General features: G+C 33.0%; 1 protein-coding gene and 1 long non-coding RNA gene across 4 annotated transcripts; one reads left to right on the forward strand and one right to left on the reverse strand.

The window, feature by feature from the left end:
• Positions 1-3729: 3729 nt before the first annotated feature.
• On the forward strand, positions 3730-22061 carry LOC136234245 (protein DETOXIFICATION 41-like). The gene is made up of 9 exons (XM_066024047.1): positions 3730-4047; positions 5545-5689; positions 7539-7938; positions 13460-13546; positions 15995-16051; positions 17073-17311; positions 19214-19332; positions 21276-21362; positions 21950-22061. Exons 1-9 carry the CDS (start codon positions 3730-3732, stop codon positions 22016-22018), a joined length of 1521 nt encoding a protein of 506 aa, XP_065880119.1. The 3' UTR covers positions 22019-22061.
• Positions 21766-24781, reverse strand: LOC136234246 (uncharacterized). 3 transcript variants are annotated; one of them, XR_010691118.1, is made up of 4 exons: positions 24340-24781; positions 23484-23617; positions 22785-23044; positions 21766-22306 (listed from the first exon to the last, which is right to left on the reverse strand). It is a non-coding gene; the product is annotated as an uncharacterized lncRNA (long non-coding RNA). The 3 variants fall into 3 exon arrangements; XR_010691116.1 differs by having other exon boundaries at positions 23484-23624; XR_010691117.1 differs by having other exon boundaries at positions 23484-24028.

A 24781-nucleotide genomic window follows, 5' to 3' on the forward strand; every position in this document is an offset into this window, starting at 1 on the left:
TAATAGAATAACAATTATGTGAAGTTTCCATTTAAATTGGGTGAAATTGCACCAATTGTGATAGGCCAGGGGCCAAATGTGACTAATTAATAGGTCAGGGACCAAATAACAAAATTTTATAGATCAACCAAATAGTGGTTTAAACTTTTTTTTTATGATATTAAGTTTTTGATTTCTTGAATCTAATTCAATTAAATTTAAAATAGCGTTATTCATGTCTATGAATTATCTAACTAATAATACCTATATGGCTATAAATGAGCTGAGTCGCTTTCGGCTTGATTTATAAACGAGTCAAGTTTGAGCGTGAAGAAACTCGACTCGAAAACTTACGAGCAGACTCGGTGAAAAGTTTATGAATAAGCTTGATTATAATGTTCATGAACACACTCATGAATAAGTTTGATTGATTATTTTTTAACAATAATATCTCTATAAATGGGAAATGTAAAACAACGTAGTTTTGAATAAATTTTAGTTTTCGTAGGTTTTAAAACTATGTAGTTTTGTCTTTCAAAAAAAAAAAAACTATGTAGTTTTGTGTGAAAGAAATTTCAAATAAATATAATTAAAATATAATTAATGCTTTGTTCACAAGTGCAGTTCAAAAAAAAAAAAAAACAAAACTAATGAGTTACTCGTAAACAAACTCACGAACAAGATGTAGAGTCCGAACTCATGAAATTTTTAACGACCGAATATGAGCAAACCAAAGCTCTCGGCTTAATTAGTATTTATATGATATCTATATTAATTAAGGATAAAGTTTAAATTTATCTTAGTCGTTTTTTAGAAAGTGCAAATGAACCCTTAACGTGTAAAATATTAGATACTTTTATGACATATATATATCAAAGTTAGTTATTGATATATTAAGAACTTATATGTATTATTTTAATAACACATTCAATATTTTAAATATAACCAATTAATTAAGAACAAAGAAGAAATTGATATGAATTGTTTACTTGTTTCCAATTAAACTTAGGGTAAATTAAAAAAAATAAAGTGGCTACATTTTTTTCCAAAGAGAGCCTGAGATCTTCACTCTGCTAACTAGAGTGATGAAGTTGAGAATGATTCGGTACCTTTGGAACCAGTCACAAGAAAGAAAATAATTATAGCATCAACCACTCTTTATAATTTTTTTTGTTACAATTTGTCAAGAGTACACTAGAACTTTTGAATGCACTGAAAATAGTTAGAGATAAAATTCAACTAGATTTAAATTTCAAGAAAAAACAAAGTATTATAAAACCATATTTTACTAAATTATCCTAAGTATATATACTTGGCATATGTATTTGAGAAATTATTAATTTATAGAGATAATAAAACAATATATTTATAAATTCTAAAAAATTATTATCTTATTAATTTATTAAAATTGATCATTTTTTGAACTGCCCAAATCGGGACCAGAAGAAATTATTATTTTAAAGAGATTATGAATTTATCAAGTATTAATTTAGGCTTAATACATGATTTACCCCCTGAACTTGTCCAAAAAGCTTGATTGGCCTCCTGAACTTTCAAAGTGTCCAGATAGCCTCTTGAACTTGCATAAAATGTTCAGTTACCCCCTGAACTTGCATAAAATGTAATCAATTAATCACTCGATCGCAAAAAAAAAAGGTAAGCTGAATGCGAAAGATGTATTTTTCGAGTCTTAAAAAAAGTAAAACGATCAAAATCGGGATATACTGTTCTAATATTGGGTTCAATTATTATGCGGTAAATATAGAAAGGATAAGGTTTTTGGGGGTCCTAAGGAAAGAGTGGTTAATTGTTCTTTTCTTTGGAAAGGCCTTAGTGCTGTGCTCTCTGAATTTTGCTCTGGGATTGGGTGCAGTGTGGGAAATGGTAAATCTATTAGCTTCTGGAATGATATCTGGATTGGTAAAAAGCCTTTATTAGAGGTTTGTGAGTCTTTACCGCCTTTAGAAATTCAAAACTGGAGGATTGCAGATGTGGTGGATTCTGAGGGTGATTGGATTTGGGCGAAGTTTGATTCTTACCTCAATCTGGAATCGCTCCTGAGAATTAGAGGAGTTCAGATTAGTATCAAGGAGGAAGACAGTGATAGTTACTGTTGGTCTTTGACAAACAACGGGGTTTTTCCCTGTAAATCGGCTTTTGAGGCTTTCAATCAAGGGTTGGAAACTTCGCACCCAGATTTGTGGAAGACAATTTGGGCCTTAAAAGTGCCTTATCGTATTAGGAGCTTCCTGTGGCTAGGTGTTAAAAATAGGTTGCTTACTAATTCTGATAGGAAAATGAGGCATTTGGTGGAGTCTGGAGCGTGTGGTAGATGCAGAGGTCACGAAGAAACTTTGTGCCATGCTCTCAGAGAATGTGCGAAGAGTAAAGAGGTGTGGAAAAAATTTCTCCCTATAAAGTTGATGTCTACTTTTTTTTTATCTCACTCTGACCTTGATTGGTTTGTGGATGGGGTTAGTGGGAAGCTTTTGGCTGATCTAAAGCATGGTGCTCTCTTATTTGTGGTTGTCTGTCATCATATTTGGAATGGAGGAATGAGGAGATTTTTGGAGGAGAAACGGTTGTGATACCTAATGTTTTTGATTTCTTTTCCAAAAAGATTTGCACCCTTGTTGATAGCTTCAAAGAGGATTCCTTAGCTAAGGCTATTCAGAGGAAAGATGTCCATCTCTTAGGCTGGTGTAGGCCTAGTGAAGGTGTGGTTAAGTTAAACACTGATGGTTCCTGTCTAAAGGATGGGAGAATTGTTGTGGGAGGAGTTCTAAGAGATGATGGTGGCGGTTGGATTTCTGGTTTCTCTCAGAATTTGGGTATGGGTTCGTCCTTCTCTGCAGAACTTTGGGGGATTTTTTCTGGCCTTAGGCTAGCTAAAAATCTGGGGGTGAAAAAACTTCTTGTGGAATCTGATAACCTCGAAGTTGTCAGAATGATCTCGGAGAATAATGTTATTTGCTTAAATAGCCAAAATTTAATTAAAGGAATTAGAAGGATTTGTTCTTCCTTTGATTTTTTTAGCTTCGGCCATATTTATAGGGAGCAAAATCGGGTGGCGGACCGCCTCGCGGCTGAAGGTCATACAAGGATGTTGGGTCTCTCAACCTTTTCTTCTCCTCCAGATTTCATTTCGTCTCTGATCTTGGATGACATGGTGGGAGTCAGCTTTCCTAGGTTGATCTCGGGTTAAGCGGTTTGGTTTTGTTTTTTTTTTTTTCCTTTCCTACCAAAAAAAAAAAGAGAAGACAAGTTTTATAGTTAAGCAAGTAATAACTTCCATTTTAATCTATTTTTGAATTATGTAATAACATTCTAAGATGTGTGGAATACAACTTTCGAATTTAACTTATTTTTTTGCGACCGAGTGATCAATTGATTACATTTTACATAAGTTCAGGGGGCTAACTGAATATTTTATACAAGTTCATAGGGCTATCGGAACACTTTGAAAGTTCAGGGGTCAATCAAGCTTTTTAAACAAGTTCAGGGGACAAATGATTAGTAAACCATTAATTTACGAAGGTTTTACCGTAGATTTTTGTTTTTAATTTCCCTTAAATTTATACAAATAGTGAGCTAATAAAAAACATGGTGGTAGATTTAACTACCACTCCTAACGCATTGGGGATAGCAATGATTGGTAGCTAACTAAAAAAAAACTTTATATTTCCAATTTTAACCTTCAATTTCATGAACTAGAAATACATGAAATCATAGCAAATTAATATAGTTATTATGGGTTCAAGAAGAGAAGAAGAGTGTGAAGCTTTATTACCAAGGCTTGATTCTAATTCAAATATTCCTAATTTATCCTCGGAGGCAGTTGAGGATTTACTGACGAAAAATGTCGTCACATTCCGCCGGTGGGTTCGTCTGGTGGGATGGGAATCGAGACTGCTTTGGTCTCTATCTGGAGCTTCTATTGTTGTTTCGGTCTTCAATTTTATGCTTAGTTTTGTGACTCAAGTGTTTTCTGGACATTTGGGTGCTATTGAGCTTGCTGGTGCTTCTATTTCTAATGTTGGTATTCAAGGTCTTGCTTATGGTATTATGGTATGTATGTTTCGGTTTCCTCGTTTTGATATTTCGGTTAGTTTCAATCATAACCTAAGTTTCGGGTTTAAGAAATATACATGGAACACGAAATGATATAATCTTTAAACTAGAAACTTAGGTTTAAGCAATGTCAAAAGTGCACTTAAACCGATATAATGTCAATCATAACTTGAGTTCCGCAAAGCAATGCATTTTAAGTGCGCGTTTAACATTGTTTTCTACAGTCCTAAAAACAGCCTTTTCAATTTTTCTAGTAAAAAAGAGTGTTAAGTAAATACAAAATTATTTTTTTAGGCGATTTTACATATGCATTCGTGAAAAAAAAAATTTTGCTAAATCGAACTTACTCAACTTTTTATATATATATATATATATATATGCATGTTGTAATTTGAATGGTCAAGAACCAATTTTTAAGTATTAATGTACAATTTCTCAAAATTAAGCTAGATTTCGTTTAATAGTCCTAACATGTAAAAAAAATTGGATTTAGTGAAGGCTGAACAGGTAAAAAAATTAAAAAAAAATGATTTCAGAGGACCTACCAAACTCAAAAAATTAATAATTTGGATTTAATGAGGCCTAACAGGCAAAAAAAAAATTAGAAATTTGGATTTAGAGAGGCTTAACATGCCAAAAAACTTAAAAATTTGGATTTAGGTAGTACCTAATAGGCCCAAAATATTGAAATTTTGAATTTTGGACAAGCCTAACACGTAATGGGCCATTTTGAAGGGCTAATTCAATATTCGATAAAAAAAATTGCGACAGGAGCCCCGAAACTACCGGGGATCAAGGTAGTTCTGGCGGCCGGAGGAGCCCGGCCCCTGTCTACGCGCCTGATGTAGATTGACTCTGCCCAAACCCGACATCTCAATTGGGCTTGAGAATTCCTCTCAAGGCCCAAGATTATTGGCCTCTTATACTATATATTATATTTATCTTAAATAAATATTATACATACATAAATAAATTAATTTATATATGGATTAGATTGGATTAAGCCGGATTTGGGATCCCGACCCTTGTTCTGCATAAAAATTAGGTAGGTTCGGACATAACAATTTAATAGATTCATCCCGCTTAGGACCCGACCCACGAACACATCTATTTCAAAACAGTTAATTGGATCCACATAAAAGCTTGTCTTTTTTTCACAATTTTTTCGAGTTTATGTGTCGTAAATGCCTTGAGTCAGTATAACACACTACGATAGAAAGCAATGGGAGTCTTGCTGGGTTCCAAGTCGGATTATGTTAGATTGAGTATTATAAATACTTCATTATGTAAATCTAATTTGTAATTTGATTTTCGCCTCCTAATAAATACTATTCTCCTTCTACCCGTGGACTAGCCAATACAACGTTGGTGAACCACGTAAATATGTGTTTCGATTGTTTGTTTATTTATCTTTCGTTGATTCCGCACAACAATATGTATTTTATGATTATTTGATGTGATAAATTAACAAAAGATAGTATGAAAAAAACGCAGTTAGGTATGGCTAGTGCAGTGCAAACAGTTTGTGGACAAGCCTATGGGGCCAAACAATACTCCAAAATGGGTATCATTTGTCAAAGAGCTATTGTTCTACATTTGGCTGCAGCAATCCTCCTCACTTTCCTCTATTGGTTTTCAGGTACGGCTGTTAATTTCTGACACTACAACATGATTTATAAAGATAATTCATCTGACACGACTCATTTCACACGATTATTAATTTTGTTGTATTTATAATATATTAATTCATGGATCTATCAGGTTTCGACTAAAGCCAGTCCATTCCACTGTTAATCTAGGTGGGCTTGGATCAGACTGGACTCGAGATTAAAAATCAAATACCAAGTCCAGCATGAAGAACCCCACCTAAAAAAAGATTGTACATTTTTTTAGGGTAAATAATTTATTAGTCTTCGTATTTTTACATAACACACTGTTTAGTCTCCTTATTTTCAAAAACACATTATAATGTCGCGATCTTTTGTCACTACCTTTTTTCTATTTTTTTAGATTTGTAACCAATCATATCTTAACTTTCAAAATAGTCATAGTGCGATACAAAATGATCATGTTATTCTGTTATTTTTTTTGTCTACTCATTTATACTGAATATAACAGTTAAAAATCTAAAAAAAAAAGAAAATAGGCAGAAGGAGTAAAAGATTAACAGTGGGTGACAAATGATAGAAACCTTATAACGTGTTTTTCAAAATAGAGAGACAAAACCACGTATTAGGTAAAAAGATGAAAATTAATAAATTATTTACCCTACTTTTTAGGGCTTAATATATAAGTAGCCCCCTTGAATTTGGTTAAAAAAACCGATTGACCTCCTAAACTTATAAAATGTCTCGTTAACCTTAGAACTTGCTCAAGTGACCCATCACCCACTTGAATTTGTTTATATTGCTCTCATGTACTTACTTGAAGTGATCTATTAGCTACATGAACTTACTTGTTTAAAATGATATACATTTTAATTTGTCGAAATACTCTATTACTATCACGTCAATTTAGGAGGTTAACCATGTCATTTTAAACAAGTTTAAAAAGCTAACAACAAACCTTGTAAGTTTATAGGCCAATCAATTTTTTTTTGGACCAGGTTCACAATGTATTTAGCCTTTTTGTTAATAATAAAGATTAAAATTGATACTTAAAACAGAGAGCTAATATATAAAAAATAATAACTAATATTAATAAGGCGGGCCGGACTTAACCGGCCCATTCTATTTTGTTAAAAATCTCAGACCTGTCAGATAAAATATATGGGTTTTTGCAAGCCACGACCGATATGGGTCTAATATCATTTTTCCTTGTTCAAAACACGGCCGATTAGACACAGGTCGGTTGGGTACTCGATTGGGATGTTAACGGGACGGAGCAGGACGAGGAATGCATTTCCCATCCCTGTCACCGACTAGTTAGGGATTCACCATCCCCATCCCCACGAGTTAAATAGGGACAAACTTATCCCCATTCCCATCCCCACGGGGATCCCTATTCCCCGTTTAGGGATGTTCCAAAAACGTTACCATATTTCCCTTTCCCTATTCACTGCGGGGAATAACCTTTTATGTTTAAAAAATCAGTAAAGACAAAAACGTTTAAGAAACAGTGGCTAATAATACTAAGTATTAACACCATTCTCAAATTTTTCAAATAAAAAAAATCAATTATCACGAGGAATAATCGGGGATCCTCATTAGGGATTAACGGCGCAGGGACGGGGATCCCCATAGGGCGGGGATACCTTTCCCCATCCTCGTCACGGGGGACAAAATTATCCTCATCCCCGTCCCATGGGGATCCTTATCGGGGATTCCCTGTCCCCGTCGGGACGGGTCACCGATGGGGACGGAGAATCCCTGCCCCATTTGCATCCCTAGTACTCAAACTTGTAAATACGTTTACAACTCTATATAAACTATATAGATCACATAACAAGACTACAACATGATAACCTGTTTTGATACCTCTATTCTCAGGCCCATTTCTACTAGCTATCGGGCAGTCGGAAAGCATTTCCGAGCAAGGTCAAATTTTCGCCCGGGGATTGATCCCTCAATTATATGCATTTGCTATATGTTGCCCTCTACAGAGATTTCTTCAAGCACAGAACATAGTGAATCCTTCAGCATACATAGCAGTTGGTGTGTTCTTGGTTCACATTGTTCTATCTTGGCTTGCAGTTTATGTATTGAATTATGGGCTTCTTGGTGCTGCCTTAACACTGAGTCTATCCTGGTGGCTTCTTGTTATCTTAAATGGGGTTTACATTCTTTTTAGCCCTAACTGCAAGGAAACTTGGACTGGTTTATCTTTATCTGCTTTTAGAGGAATTTGGCCTTATTTCAAGCTCACTTCTTCTTCTGCCATCATGCTTTGGTATGTATAAACTAAAAAGGGTAAATCAGTAATTTTTACTTCAACGGTGACCCATCATTAGACTTGGGCTTATTAGAATTTTAGGGTGGATAGATCTAGTTCAGAGTTTGGGGGGCTCGACTCCGGCCGCCAGCTCCACGCCCTGGATAGTAGTGGTTTCTGTACCTGACAGCCCTCCCAAATTTTGGTTGACGCCGATGCATTCGTAGGCTTATTTTAATATTTTAAAATAGTTGAGTTGGTTAAAAGAAGGCGAGTCTTGGTGCAACGGTAAACGTTGTTGTCGTGTGACCGAGAGGTCACGGGTTTGAGTCTTAGGTGGTGCCTCTTGCCAAAAAAATTGGCAAGGGAAGTATACCCTTGAACCACTTTTTTTTAGTTGAATTGATTAAAATGTTTGTTTTAATATAAGAGACCTCTTTAAAAAAATTATTTATTTGAATTTTAAAACTTTTTGAACTAAATTTTTTCTTAAACTTTTTTTTTTTTTTTTGCTTTTGAGACTTAAAAAACTTATTTTTTAATTTATAAAAATTATAAAAAATTGATAATTAAAAATAAAAAGATAACAGTTGTAGAATTTTTTAAAAATCAAACATTATAAAACATTAAAGATGTCTGGTCTTTTTAAGCTTAGCATTTTTATTTTTTTTAGTATTCCCTAACTTCATCACTGAACGCATGGCTAAATTTAGCCCCACATATGTAAATTCTTGGCCTTAACACTAGATATTATAATAATATCTACCCTAGAATTCTAATAAATCCAAATATAATAATGATTATTAAATCCATTTGACCAGTCACCCAATGGCACATTAACACGGCTAGTAAACTATAATGCTACTAACATTACGATGGGTTAAAGTGTTATTGCGTCCTGATATATCTAAAATTTTGATCTTTAATCCATTCCATGTTATTTGGGATAAGTTTTACAGTGGACCGGGATTAGTACTGGTCCCTCCACTCCAATGATGCCACATCAGCAATTGCACTGACATAGCATCATCTGAGTGTACTAGATCAGTACTTGTTCCATCTCAATGAAAAAAAAAATCAATGTTCGGTAACATTTTCCATTTGACCGGTCAAAATTGGTGAAATCTCAACTAATATGGATGGTAAATTAACAGTTTCGAAATTGTCTAACTTGGCATAAATTTTTACATGTTGGATAATACACGTGATAATACATTAATAAAAATATGGAGTAAATTTCATCAGTGGTGTACAACCTTTACCCTGTTTCACATTTTGGTGTACAACCTTCAATTTGTCTCACTAATATGTACGAACTTATAAGTGACCTCCCACTTTGGTGTACAGCAGGTAAAAATGACCGGTCAACACGAAGTCAACGTGCCACATCAGCCGTTTGACCGGTCAAAAAGTCAAAATTTGACCACCTAAAATAAAATTACTTATATATCCTCTCCTTCTTCCTTCCTCCTTCCTCCTCCTTTCTCTTTCCCTTTCTAACTCCTCTCTTTCTATCTTATTTCTCTTCATTTAATCTTTTCATTCAATCACAATTACTAAGAATTACATTGAAATTAAGATACAAACGAAAACAATTACTAAAATAGAAAAATACACCAACAATAACAATAATAACAGCATGCTCCATTTACGATCAATAATAAAAACCAGCCCAACCATGGAACACATTTACATCATATCAAAGCTGAAACTTTAGACAATTTATTAATATCTTCCCTAAGTAAAAGCACTATCAACATGCATGACATCTAGCAATAAGCTTTCACCTTTATAAGCATTAAGGTTCAAGCAATATGTTGCAGCATATAGTTTGAAATTGAATAGATTGAATGGACGGAATTGAATAGATTGAAATTGGAAAGTATTTATATGGTTTTAACTAGTATATATAGTCTAGTGATTGTTTCAAGAAATGGATTAAACAAATTGCAGCATTTAGTTTTGTAGCCTCAATTGCTGTTTCAAAGTGATTTAGCGTCTCTTACCAATATGGGTTGTACAATCTCCTATTTTACCTCTATTTAAATGTTTCATCACAATAAAAATAAAAGTAATGCTGGAAAACAACAAAAATGGAGTGTATAATTTAATTTCTTTAATCCATTTCTCCAAACAATAACTAAGATTAAAATTAAATTATACATGAAGATCGGTAAAAGGTTATGCGTGTGCAAAACTATGCTGAAAAAACACTCCATAAGAAAACTAACAGATATAAAAGAAATCCAGAGAACCCAATCATCTTCAAGCTAAGAAATTTAAAAGCAATGAAAAACGATTGTAAACTAATTCAATTGAAAGTCTTAAACAGAGGAAGAACACGACATGCAGATGAGTAAAGGTAGAAAATATATTTTTGTTTTTCGGAAAAGTTGGGTATGTGCTTGTTTGATAATCCCCATTGGTACCTTACACTTAACCTAGAATTCATAATTGTATTTTTCTATTTTAGTAATTATTACTTTTTATCATAATTTCAATTCAATTTTTACTAAATGTGATTGAATGAGGAGATCAAATAAAGAGAAATAAGATGGAGAGAGAGGAGTTAGAGAGAGAAAGGGGAAGGGAAAGGGAAAGGGAAAGGGAAAAGGGGAAGGGAGAAGGAGAGGGTATATAAGTAATTTTATTTTAGGTAGTCAAATTTTGACTTTTTGACCGGTCAAACTGCTGATGTGGTGTGTTGACTTCATGTTGACTGGTCATTTTACCGGCTGTACACCAAAGTGAGAGGTCACCTATAAGTTCATACATATTAGTGAGACAAATTAAGGGTTGTACACCAAAGTGTGAAATGGGGCAAAAGTTGTACACCATTAATGAAATTTACCCTAAAAATATGACACATTGGCAAAATATGTGGAATAAGTTAATTCGTTCAAAATAAAATAAAACCCCAATCTGGCTAACAAAATTCCGAATCAGTAAATTGTTAACAAATGTGTTAAAAAATTAACTGACTTGTTAATTTACCATCCATACTAGTTGAGATTTTATCAAGCTTGATAGATCAAGAAACAAATGTTACCAAATAATAGATCGGAAGGTAAAAACCAACATTTTAAATAGGTTAGAGGGACAAATGTTACAAAATAATAGATTAGAAGGAAAAACCAACAATTTAGATAGGTTAGAGAGTCAATAGTGCTTTAATCTCATTTCATGATATAAAATTTCTTGAACTTTACATCATATTAATATGGGATAAACTTAGGGGTGAGCATCGGTTCGGTTAACCGAACTGAAATTTGTACTATTTTCATAACCGAACTGAATAAGATTGGTAACAAAATGTTATTTGACCAAAAAAATTCGGTTCGATTCGGTTACCGACCGAATAACTGAAAACTCATAATATTTATTTTTTGTATATTTTTATTTAATTGGTTTTCAAATAATACTTTTATATAAAAGTTACAATTGAAGAAATTAAAGGCTAACGAACCAAAATTTATATATATATAAAGATAAAAGTATATTTTTTAAGGGTTGGACTTTATATTTTATAAGTTATTTACATATGTAAAAATAAAATTATATTTTTTATATGTATATTTTTTTAATAACCGAACCGATAACCGATTACCAAACTAAGCCAAAATTAAAACCAAATTAGAATGTTAAAATAACTGAACCTAACTAAAACTTCGGTTATTGGTTTGGTAATCGGTTACCGGTTATTTTGCTCACCCAGCTTATCATAAGCTATCAAAATAGGCTTATGGTTTTTGGGGAAGTATCAATTTAGGTTTCACGTACAATTGTACCAATATAGGCTTAACGTTTAAAAAAAGGTTCCAATTTAAGCCTCGATAACGGAACGAGACACGACATTGATATTACTTCGTTAAGTTCTGTTAATTGTACGTGGAGGGAGAAATCAGATCTTAACGGAGTAATAGGAATGACGTGTCCAATCCATTCGTGAGGCCTAAATTGATACCTTTTTTAAAGGTTAAATCTATATTGGTACTATTTTGTATGTGGAGTCTAAATTAATACTTTCCTAAAACCATTGGACTATTAATATTAAAGTAAAAATCAAAGAAATTTCATAAAAAAAAACCTAAATAATGACATTGAAATATGTATTTGACTATAATTTATTACATGGATAACAAAGAGTTAATGATGTAATTAAATGTGTTTAGGCCATTATTTGGTTAAATTTATAAAAGAATTTTTCTTTGATTGGACTTTAAGTTAGTATGTTGTAAAGTTCAAGCACTTTTATATTATGAAAGGAAGTTAAAGGCCATAATATTAGTAATGTTATAATTCAGGGACTACAAATGTATTTTACCCAAAATAAAAGAAAGACCTGTATTTTTTTTTTTCATTTTTTTTTCCATTTTAACACATTGAGTACTAATTGTAATGGTACAAAGAATGTTATTTACATTTTAAATCTTACTCTTTTTTTTAAGAGTTTGAAAATATTATTTTTTATACATTTGATGCGTAGTTATAAGAAAAATGTCAAAACTTAATTTCAAATCAAGACAGAAATAAATAATGCTTTTTGAACTAGATTTGATTTTCAGAGTTAGCTTTTCTAGTAATTAGTGATTTAATGTGTGATTAAAACCCTAAATTAAAGCATTGGAGGCTTAATTAAAAAAAAAAAGTAAAACAAATTAGAGGGTTTAGGTTAAAAAAAAAAAAAAAACAAACTAGAAGGTTTAAAGATTTTTTATATATAATTTAAAGGTAAATAATTTATTAGTCTCATTCTTTTTACCTAACACACTGTTTAGTCCCTCTATTTTAAAAAACACATCATAAGATTTCTATCTTTTGTCAATATTAACTTTTTGGTCCTTCTGTCGATTTTTTTTCTAGATTTTTAACCGTTATATTTAGTGTAACAGACAGAAAATAATAGAGTAACATGACCATTTCGTATTTACTATGACTGTCTTGAAAGCTAAGATATGTTCGGTTAAAAATCTAAAAAAAAACAGACAGAAAGACCAAATGGTTAGTATTGATAGAAGATAGAAACCTGACAATGTGTTTTTCAAAATAGGAAAACTAAACAGTGTATTAGGTAAAATGAGGGGACTAGTAAATTATTTCCCCTAATTTAAATGGTAAATAATTTATTAATCCTCCACTTTTTACCTAACATACTATTTAGCCCTCTATTTTGAAAAATAGATTATAAGGTCTTTGTCTTTTGTCCTTCTGTCTATTTTTTTTAGATTTTTAACCGTTATATTTGGTATAAACAAACAGACAAAAAATAACAGAGTAACATGACTATCTGAAAGCTACGATATCTAAAGAAAATAGTTAAAAGGACTAAAAAATTAATATTGACAAAATATATGGATCTTATAATGTGTTTTTCAAAATAGATGGACTAAACAATGTGTTATGTAAAAAGATGGAACTAATAAATTATTAACCCTAATTTAAATAAAGGAAAATACAAAAATGCATTCTTAGATCACTAAACTTTTAGTGTTTTTCAATTTAGTCCTTATTATTCTACTTTATGTAATTTATATTGTAGTTTGGAGATATGGTATAGTCAAGGAATGGTGCTGATATCAGGCCTTCTCTCAAACCCAACAATCTCACTAGACTCTATTTCTATTTGGTATGTCAAATTCCCTTTTCATCTCCACTTTTGGCAAAATACATATTTTGATCCCTGTATTTATCTAAATTTTTTCAATAAGTTCATGTACATTGATTTGGGAATAAAGGGTCAGATTGGCTCTTCAAGTTGGCCTGAAGGATCAACTTAGTCCAAATTAATAGTTAGGTATCAATTCAGTCCTTAAAGTTAACGTTAAAAGTCAAATTAACTTATCATCAAATCACCCCTAAAATATAATATGTTTGTACTTAAAAGGTATTGAAACTGCACTAACAAAAGAAATATCTAAAAATCCCTCGAAATAGTAGTATGAGTCACGAACAATTAATTATGATAGAAACTCTTCGAAGCATAGACCCTTCAAAATAGTATTAATGCGTCGATATTATACACTAACGCATAACCCTTTTGAAATCATGATTCATGAATCTTGTAAAAAGTTTATTCTTTTATTTTTTTCGAATAAAAAATTTCCAAATTTTTAGCTAATAAAATAATAATATTAAGTAATAACACATAACAAAAATAAATTTCTGATATATTTTATTTATAAAAAGATACTCGATTTTGGATAAAAATTCATTGAATTTTAAATTTTAATTCTACTAAATTAATTTTTAAATTTTTTCTAATGAATAATGAGATTAATTGATAAAATATGAGAAAAATAAATAAAGTCCAAAACCGCACTAACAAAAGAAATCTCTAAAAATCCTTCCAAATAGGAATATGGGCCATGAACAATTAATTATGATAAAAACTCCTTGAAACAGAAGCAAAAAAAAGCTCACCGAACCCCTCAAAAAGGTATTACTACATCGTTATTCGACATTGGCGTATAAAGTAATGCATCGATGCCAAAGCGTTCTATGACTGTGTAGAATATAATAGTTTTTAAGTATAAAAATAGATTTCAAGTATCAAAATATAAACATAATAAAGTTCTATCAAAAATATATTATACTTTCAAAGTTGATTTGATCATGGGTTAATTTGACCATTCACACGAACTTTAAGGACTGAGTTGATACCCCAAAGACCATTTACGCCAATTTTAAGGACTGAGTTGATATCAAAGAGTGATTTGGGTCAATTTGACCCTTTATCATTGATTTGGACTTGGTTAGCTCATTAATGAAAGTATAACAGTCTGGTCTAATATCATGTAAATATTATTCGTTTTGACCCAAATCTAACCTATTGGTCTTATGACTTCAATACCCATCTACATGGATTAAAAACACATCTTACTAACATATTGTAGTAATTCTCTCTATTTCCGACGTGCGATTCAATTTATTATTACCCCTGTCACCATCCTTAGGACCGCTCCTTGCCCCAGTTAGGGGTGTAAGCAAGCCAAGCCGAGCCAAACCCTAGGTAGGCTCGATATTGGCTCGTTAATATCTTCAGCCGAGTCATCTCAAACCGAGCTTTGCCCAAGTCGAGCTTTGACCGAATATGACCGAGCTTTGACCGAGCCTAGCTTTTATCGAGCTTCTAACGAAGCTTAACCAAATTCATTATACATGCATATAAGTACGGTAGAAAACAAAAGATCCTTATAACATGCTCTATATAAATATAAAATATTTACAATAGATGGTACTGGTGGTCAAAAAACACAAATTCGGAGAAAAAATTGAAACAATTAAATATATATTAAAGTTTGTAATGTATTCTATTCCTTATCAAAATCTAATTGTCTAGTTAAAGACTCAAATGTCTAATTCTTATTTAAGTTGTGAATTGTGATGAAAACTAATAATATATATATATATATATATATATATATAATCGAGTCTGCTCCCGAGCTTTCGAGTCGAACCTAGGGAAGTTCGGACTCAGTTCGTTAGTGCTCGAGCCGATCCCGAATTCGAGTCGAGCCCTATCGAGCCGAGCTTTGATCGAGCTTTCACCGAATCGAGCTCGAATAGTTTGCGAACTACCAATGCTTGTTTACACCCCTAGCCCCAGTGCCACCACTTCGGACTAGGTCGTTACAAACCCACCAATTTTTGCATGCTTCTTCCTCGAACCAACACCTCATAAGTGAAAATCAGCTCTAATACCGACTAAAACAGTTTGATCCAATACCAAATAGATATTGTTTGCTTTGGTTAAAATCGAATCTGTCGGTGCTCACTACTTTAAAACTCATCTACATGTATTAGAAAACATGCTTTACTAATGTATTATGTACTCTAGTAGCTCTCTCTCTCTTTTTTTTTTTATGTGTTATTCAGTTCATTTTTACTTTATCGTCATCCCTTAGGACCGTCTCTTGCTTATACTTCTACCCCGAAACCACCCACTATGAACCGAGCCCTTATAAATCTAAGTCCAAATTAAAGTACATGAACTTGTTGAAAAAATTTAAGCAATTCAAAAATTTTGCTCATATTTTTTTATTGTTATTCTAATTTTTAATCATATAATGTTCAGCATGAATTACTTGAATTGGGACATTGAATTTATGCTGGGTCTGGCTGCAGCAACTAGGTTTGTAACATCTTTATTAACACCACTTATTAAAATTAATTAACTTACAAATACATTTAAGGTTAAAGTCCAAAAAATCCCTATGCTTTCACGTTTTGTCAAAACGGTGCTTGTGAAATTTTTTTCCAAACGGGAACTCAGGCTTTCGTTTTGCTAAAACCGAGATTTTTTTAGTTTGACACTAGAAAAATGACAATTTTTTTTGCCAAACGGGAACTCAGGCTTTCGTTTTGCTAAAATCGAGAATTTTTTAGTTTGATACTATAAAAATGACCGTTAACGACCTCAAAATGAAAAATTCCAAGAATTAAGGTTGTTTGTACCACATTTACTATGATACCAAATTTTGTACGCTTAATACATCATTTGCTCTCTGAACTTGTCCAAAAAGCTTGATTGATCCCTGAACTTTTAAAGTATCTCGATAGCTCCCTCAACTTGCATAAAATGTTCAGTTAACCCCCTGAACTGTATAAAATGTAATCAATTGATCACTCGGTCATAAAAAAAGTAAGTTAAATGCGGAAGATGTATTCCACGCATCTTAGAATGTTATTACATAATTAAAAAATAGATTAAAAAGGAAGTTATTGCTTGCTGAACTATACAACTTGTCTTGTCTAATATTAGAACCATATACCCCGATTTTTGTCGTTTTAATTTTTCTAAGACTCGTGCAATATAACTTTCGCATTTAACTTACTTTTTTGCAACCGAGTGATCAAATGAATTACATTTTGCGCAAGTTTAGGGAGCTAACTGAACATTTTATGCAAGTTAAAGGGGCTATTGGAACACTTTGAAAGTTTAGGGAGCCAATTAAGCTTTTTAGACAAATTCAGGGAGCAAATAATGTATTAAACCAATTTTTTATTTCCAAAATCAACATTTTCGGAGCTTTCTATATCTATACATTTATTTTCTCTCTCCTCACCAAACAGCGCGCCTCGAGGTTTTTCTTGGACTTTACCTTATATTTTATTAGTGATGGTAATTAATGTTTTGGGTTGAATAATCGCAGTGTCCGAGTTAGTAACGAGTTAGGAGCGGGTCATGCAAAGTTAGCAAAATTTTCAGTGATGGTAGTGAATGGGACAAGCATTATGATTAGTACAATATTGAGTGTTATAGTTTTGGTATGTCGAGTTGGACTGAGTCAACTCTTTACAACTGACTCGGAGGTTATAGAAGCTGTTTCTAATTTGATTCCACTACTTGCCATCTCTGTTTTCCTCAATGGTATTCAACCTATACTTTCAGGTATGAATCATTTACAATTTCATTGGATATTTATTTATTTATGGAGTTTTAAGTATTATATATGTATTTTGTCTTTTTATGTGGAGTAAATATTAAATATCCCACATTCTCAACTATAAAGATAATAACGAGTCATTTATAAGTGTGAGACCAGTGGCGAACATACATGATTGTTCGGTTCATGTAGTGTGTAAATAAAAAAAATTTACTTTCTAATAGAAAAAATTCGGATTTAGAGAGGGTATAATAAGTAAAAAAAACTAGAAATTTAGGTTTAAAAATGGCCTAACATGCAAAAAAAAAAAATAATAGAAATTTAGATTTAGAGAGGTCACGGGTTTGAGTCTTAGGAGCGACCCAGTACACCCTTGTGGTTGGACCCCTCTCCGGACCCTTGCTCAGTGGGGACGTGTGCACCGGACCGCCCTTTGGATTTAGAGAGGACCTAACAGGCAAAAAAAAAAAGGAATTTTGTATTTGGAGAAAACCTAACACGACCTGTGCCAATTTTAGGTGCTATAATTCAGCACCCCGATCTAAATTTCTTAAAAACAGAAGGACCACAACACCACAATACCTTAAATTTCGTGGAGACAGGGGACCGAAACTATTCGTGACCATGTGATAAGTCATTTTAAAGTGTTATATAATTATTCCTTTTCAATGTGTTTTTTTTAAAATGATTTAGACCCAAGTTTAAGAGTAAATTATGAGCTACATGAAAATCATATCCGACTATAAAATTACAATTAAATCATATTACAACACTTAATTCTTAATATGTTATTATTTTCTATATATCATAAATAAAGTATGATTTTATGCCCTAATTTATTAATTTTGGACCTCAATTCATAAATCCTAAACCCTAAAAAAATATATCTTAGACCTCTAATTCATAAAACATAGTTCTTAAACTATAAATGATTTTCTTCGTTTGACATTATTTAAATTAGTAATTGATATAATTGTACTATGAGGGTGGGTCATAGTTGAGGAACCCATTCTTGTTTTCGGTCCGGAGCAATTTTACCCCTAACGTCTAAAATGATGCAATTTTACTTTTAACGTTGGAAGTCAAGAGCAATTTTAGCCCTAACATCTTGTATTGCACCATTTTAAACATTAAGGATAAAATTGCTCCTGACCCAAAATGTTAGGGATATTTTTGCACCTTAACCGTTCTTGTATTACTCCCATCAGGATTTCTACTGCCATAATTTGAGTCACTAAAGGTATAATACGGGCAAAAGTCATATTTTTTTTATCTTTGTACTTCTAAATTTCTTTCGTTACTATAATTTTAACTTAGTTAGCCCTATGCACTCTTAATTATTAAATAATTTGTCAATAAGGATTGTTCCGGGTGATAAAAGGAGTTGATTCTTTAATTATCAAGTTTAAGATTCAATTCTCCACTCCATCAAAATTTAATCCCTATATAGGTAATCTGTAAAGACGTCTCTAGTTTGACTGACCTTTTAACTGACTTTGAGAGTAATAGGTCTATCATGCGCTAAAATTCCCCGTAACTGAGAGCACAAGGTCTAACCAGATTGCATGCCCGTTTGGCTACTTGTTGTTTGTTGTTCCTGTTTGCTAGTTGCTATTACGGTTTGTTGTTTGCCTTTGGAAAATGCTGTTTTTCTAAAAAGTTTTGTAAAAATCTACTTTTCAGCTGTAAAAGACAAACATGAGGTGTCTAACCATACACCTAAAACTCTACCTTTTAAAATGAAAAGACAAACAGTAGTGAAAAAAGTAGGTAACCAAACACTCTGTCTTTGTAAGCTCTCTCGTACTTTTTCAGCAGCCTCGAGACTTTTCCGGCTCTGATCCGAAATACCTTCTTTTATCTTTTTTTACTAAATAAGTAATAATAATTATTGTTTTAAATGACAGGTGTGGCAATTGGGAGTGGATGGCAAGGAGTGGTAGCTTATGTTAATCTAACAACATATTATATAATAGGTCTACCCATTGGATGTGTACTTGGTTTTAAAACCAATTTAGGGGTCGAAGTAAGTTCTTTTTCCTCTTTCACATGATTATAATTAGTGAGGTATTACGTACAAAACAATAAAATCTTAAACCTAAAATTTATCGAACAGAGCAATTTTAAGTTTTATTAACAAAATATGAGTTTTTTTTTTCATGTTCGTGTCTTAGTTGTTAAAGGGGCAAGACGTACTAAGGCGCTAACAGGTTATGGAGCCTATGCTCAAGGCACAACGCAAGCGCGCGCCTGAGGAACACAGAGGAGCAGAATATATATATAGGGGCGGAGACAGGGGTGGGCCCGGGGGAGCCTGGCCCCTCCGGCTGCCGGAACCACCATGACTATGAGTAGTTTCGGGCCCCTTTCTGTATGAAATTTCAGGCCGTGGTTGTTCCGCTCCCCTGTTTCCAAGAAATAAGATCGAGTGCTGAATTAACACTCCAAAATTGGCTCAGGTCCTGTTAGACCTTCTCTAAATCTAAAATTCCATTTTTTTTGGCTTTTTAGGTCCTCTCTAAATCCAAAATTCTAATTTTTTTTTTTTTGCCTGTTCGACAGTCTTTGAATCCAAATTTCCATTTTTTTGGGTTGTTAGGTCTTTTTTAAATCCAAATTTCTAATTTTTTTTGGCCTATTAAGCTTCCCCTAAATCCGATTTTTTCTATTAGACACAATTTTTTTTTTTACATGTTAAAAATCTTAAACACAATATAGCTTAATTTTGAAAAGTTTTGCATTGATACTTAAAAATTGGTTATTGACCACTTCGATTATAACACGTATAAAAAAAAGGGCGGCCCAGTCGCATTACGCGTCCCCGCTGAGCGAGGGTCCGGGGAGGGGTCCCACCACAAGGGTGTATTGGGGGCAAGCCTTGCCACTCCTAAGACTCGAACCCGTGACCTCTGGTCACACGGCAACAACGTTTTTACCGTTGCGCCAAGGCTCGCCCTCTATTATAACACGTATATATACTAAAAAAAATTGAACAAGTTCAATTTAGAAAAAAAAATAATTACATACCACGTGTAAAATCGGCTCCCCCAACCGAATAATCCTATATTCACCACTGTATATATACTCTTCTACTAGTTAAAGCATAAACTCAAAAAAAAAAAAAAAAAAAAAAAAAAAAAACACTTATGACCACATAAACAAAATAAAACCACATAAAAACATAATACTAATACTAGATCATAAATGTCAGAACACCAATACAGAGACATTAACATATACTTATCGTCGTAATCTAAGTACCTAACTAGTGCTACTAAACTAATAACCATTCATTGTCACTTGATATTCTTCTGTGTGTTCTAGTGTGTGTCCGTCTCAATTTCTGTTTGAGTGGAGTGGAGGAGACTTTCTTTATATGACTGCTCTTAATTCCTCTCTAATCTTTCTATATTTAATTATGTCTCTTGATATTCTTATTTAGATCAAGGGTTAAAGCTAATCTTATTTAAATTAGATTAATAGTTGGGATTAATCAAACATATACACAAAACAAAAACAAAAAATCTTAGTGAAAACTTAGGGACGCGCTTGATTCAGACTCCAAGGCCCAAGCGAGCCACATAAGGCGAGAGCTTTTAAAACAGGGTCTCGCTTTCTACAATCAAGGCTCACTACCTTACGCCTTGAGTGAGGTGCGCGTTTAACAACTATGGTTTGTGTCACTCTCTAACCTCAAGCGCTATGACCACTCAACAAGATTTCAAATTGCACATTTTCTAGTAGTGAAAGAAACTCGTCTTTCGTTAATGAAACTTGAAATTGCACCGTTTGATCAATGTTAGGCTTAACGTTGCACTGTTTTATACATAAAGCTTAAATCTACTCTACTTAATAACCATAAGGCTAAATTTGTAATTCATCCCCATAATTTTTCAATCCAATTTTTTTTTTCCAAAATTAAAAAACAATATGTGATTATAATTAATTAATATTCCTTTTTATTTGTAGGGTATTTGGTGGGGAATTATTCTAGGAGTTCTTTTCCAGACGATTACTCTAATTTTTCTTACTGCAAGAACTAATTGGGATTTTGAGGTAAACTAACTATTTAAATTTTTTTAGGCAAAAAGCATAATTAGGCCTCTGATCTTTCATTTTTTGGTTCATTAAGCCCGATCTTTTATTTGGATACATTAAGCCCCTAATCATTTATTTTTTGTCTCATTAAGCCCTTTATAACCAAATTAGTAAGTTATGAACATCTAATTTTTGTTCAAAATACGTTATTAACTTCATCTGTATTTGAAAGTATAAAAAAAATATTTTTTACAGTTTGAATTAAGGTTTTAACAGTTTTCCTACAACCACATTATGCATCCAAAACTGCTTTGAAAGAGTGAAAACTTACAAATTTCGAATGCATGTGCAATGAATAACAGTCAGTTAATCGAATTTTATATTCAAAATTACTTTTTTGGTCATAAAGGGCTTAATGAGACCAAAAATAAATGATCAGGGACTTAATGTATCCAAATAAAAGATCAAGGACTTAATGAACCAAAAAACGAAAGATCAGGGGCCTAATGATGTTTTTTGCCATTTTTTATAACAATTATCTCATTGGAATACATAAACATGCTTATTTTAATTTTTTAATTATAATAGTTTTTGTGATTTTATAGGTTCAAAAGACTGTTCAAAGGTTGAAAGACTCTGCAAGAGAACAATTAGAAGTTGATGCAAATGTTTAGGATATTATAGCAATTAACATCTTATGTATCCTTTTTCTTTGGCCTAAAGTCACTTCTGAAAATTACAGTGTTATATGTTTTCATAGGGTATACACCGATTTAAATATCGAATAATTGGCTTATAGAGGTGATCTCAAACAGTAAGAAATCGTGTCTTATGGTATTCCATCTGGGTTCGATTTCTGTTGTCATTGTTGGAGTTCTCGTAGATGGAACAATATGTAAATCCTATTGTAGGTTTCTATTGACTTTTCCCTGGAGTGCAGATACTCACATCTCCCAATACTTCTATCTCCCGAAAACAATGAAATCATTGTAAAGAAAAGGAAAAAAGAAAATTTCCAAAATCAATAAAAATAAATAGGGTAAATAATTTGTTAGTCCCCTAGTTTTTACCTAACACGCTGTTTAGTCCTCCTATTTTGAAAAACACATTATGAGGTCCCAAGCTTTTTGCCAATATTAACTCTTTGATCATTTTGTCTAGTTTTTTTAGACTTCTAATCGTTATATTTTAGTATAAACATATATATATAAGATAACAGAATAACATGGTCAACTTGTATTGTACTGTGGTTGTCCTAAAAGCTAAGATATGTTCGGTTAAAAATTTAAAACAATAGATAAAAGGACCACAAGGTTAATATTGGCAAAAGATATGGACCTTAAAATGTGTTTTTCAAAATAGGGGACTAAACAGTATGTTAGGTAAAAACTAGGGGACTAATAAATTATTTACCCAAATAAATAAGGCAAGTGCAATTACCAATTTTTGTTTCTGATGCTGAGGGCGAGCCTTGGTGCAACGGTAAACGTTGTTGTCGTGTTACTGAGAGGTCACGGTTTCGAGCTTTAGGAGTGGTCTCTAGCCAAAAAAATTGACAGGGGAAGGCTTGCCCCAGTACACCCTTGTGGTGGGACCCCTCCCCGGCGGAGATGCGTAGTGCACCGGGCAGCCCATGCAGTGGAAGGAAAAACTGTTGCATTGGGCACTTGAATAGCACAGCTGACCACATCATATGCTTTCTTGACACATCGAAAAAGCGCATCAATATGAGAAAAACAGACTAAGATTTGTCACGTAAAAGAAACAAGCTACTTCGAAAATTGACACTAAATTTACAAGACAACGCAGTAAGATTTCTGCTTCAGGACAATTTGGAGCATATTTTCATGGATACGACAAACCCCCAAACTGTTTCAGGACAATTGGACAATTGTATGTGAATTACCAACTCACCATTTCATATTTAAATATGAATTATTAAAGAAGAAAATAATAGCTATAAAGTCAATCAGCTAAGTTTTAACAAACAGATTTATACAAACAACTAGTCAAATTTGACAAATAAAAAGATAATCATCTAACCGCTATCCGTTAATGTAATAAGCTAAGTGCTAAACTCTAAACTATATTTGCCAAACAGGACCAACATGTGAAAATGCAAAAAGAATGGAGGTTTACCTTATTTTGAGGCCACTGGATGAGCCAGAGCTCTTAGAGTCTGTCAATGAAAGATCAACTAGTGGTTCTCTTAAATCCTCTTGAATCCTGCTTCAGGCATATAGCCCTCCTCCTTTGCATCCATTGCACAATGACTATAAACTGTGTTGTCAGATATTAATATAAAGATATATGATTGGACCTTAACTATAAGTTCGAGTTTTTAGTTCCATTGGTTGCATGACATGACATGGTATCAGAGCCTCTAAGACCAAACGGTCGAGGGTTCAAGTCCTGACAACCTCATTAATTTGGAAATTAAAAACACATGGAGGGATGAGACTGTGTTATACACGCTTCAAGCCTAGTGGTTATTCGCGTGCGGGGATGTGTCAGATATGAATATAAGATATAATGTTGTTAAGTTTGAGCTTTTATTAAAACGGTTTAATGACATAAACAAATCAAAGAGCCCTCGAAATTCAGATGGATACAAGAGCCCCCAGCTGCTTCCTTCAAAGCTCACCAAAGATTCCTCAAATCCGGGATGAAAAAGTGATTCAGATCTAAACTAGATATCAACAGATTACATAACTATGGTCAGTAATCCAAAAGTGTTTAGTCCCTCATTTCAATTTAACTGTAATATCTGCATCAGATAACATTCAAATTCAATTCATGGCAAACTATATCATGGCAATCTATATCAGCACCGGGGCATATTCAATTCAATTCAATTCATGTGAAACCAGAAGATTAACGAGCATGACTATTCTGTAACATCTACATTCTAATAAACTAAATTGCAATCTAAACGAAAATAACAGAACCCATGGATGCAACCTGAATTATATTTTGGAAATTACAAATTAGATACCTGGAATTTAAATCTCCAAAGGAAGAGAAGTCTGCCGATAATAATTTCTTTCAAATCCAGAAAATTAAGCTCCCACGACAATTTATCAGCTCAAATGAGACATATTCACAGTATGAAAAAAGTAAAATTCCAGAATCTGGTGCAGTGGTGGAGGCAAAGAGATCACAACCAAATACAAACAACCGACGAAGGAGGGAGAAGGAACAGCGATGACCAGCGGTGAAGGAGGAATGGATTTATCCAGCAACAACAGGAAGGATCAACGAAGAAAGGAGCGACGGAAAAGTTTAGAAACTGAAATACATAAGGAACTCAGGGAAGGAGTAACGGAGGTAAAGGTAGCCGGTGACTAATGAAGATGACCGGCACCGGCACCGATTTGCTGGCTGGGAGATAGGCAGCGAGGCAGAGAAGTGGGAGTGGAGACTTGCGAGTAGACCTG

The sequence above is a fragment of the Euphorbia lathyris genome, chromosome 6, assembly GCF_963576675.1.
Source record: "Euphorbia lathyris chromosome 6, ddEupLath1.1, whole genome shotgun sequence".
NCBI classification, from domain to species: Eukaryota; Viridiplantae; Streptophyta; class Magnoliopsida; order Malpighiales; family Euphorbiaceae; genus Euphorbia; species Euphorbia lathyris.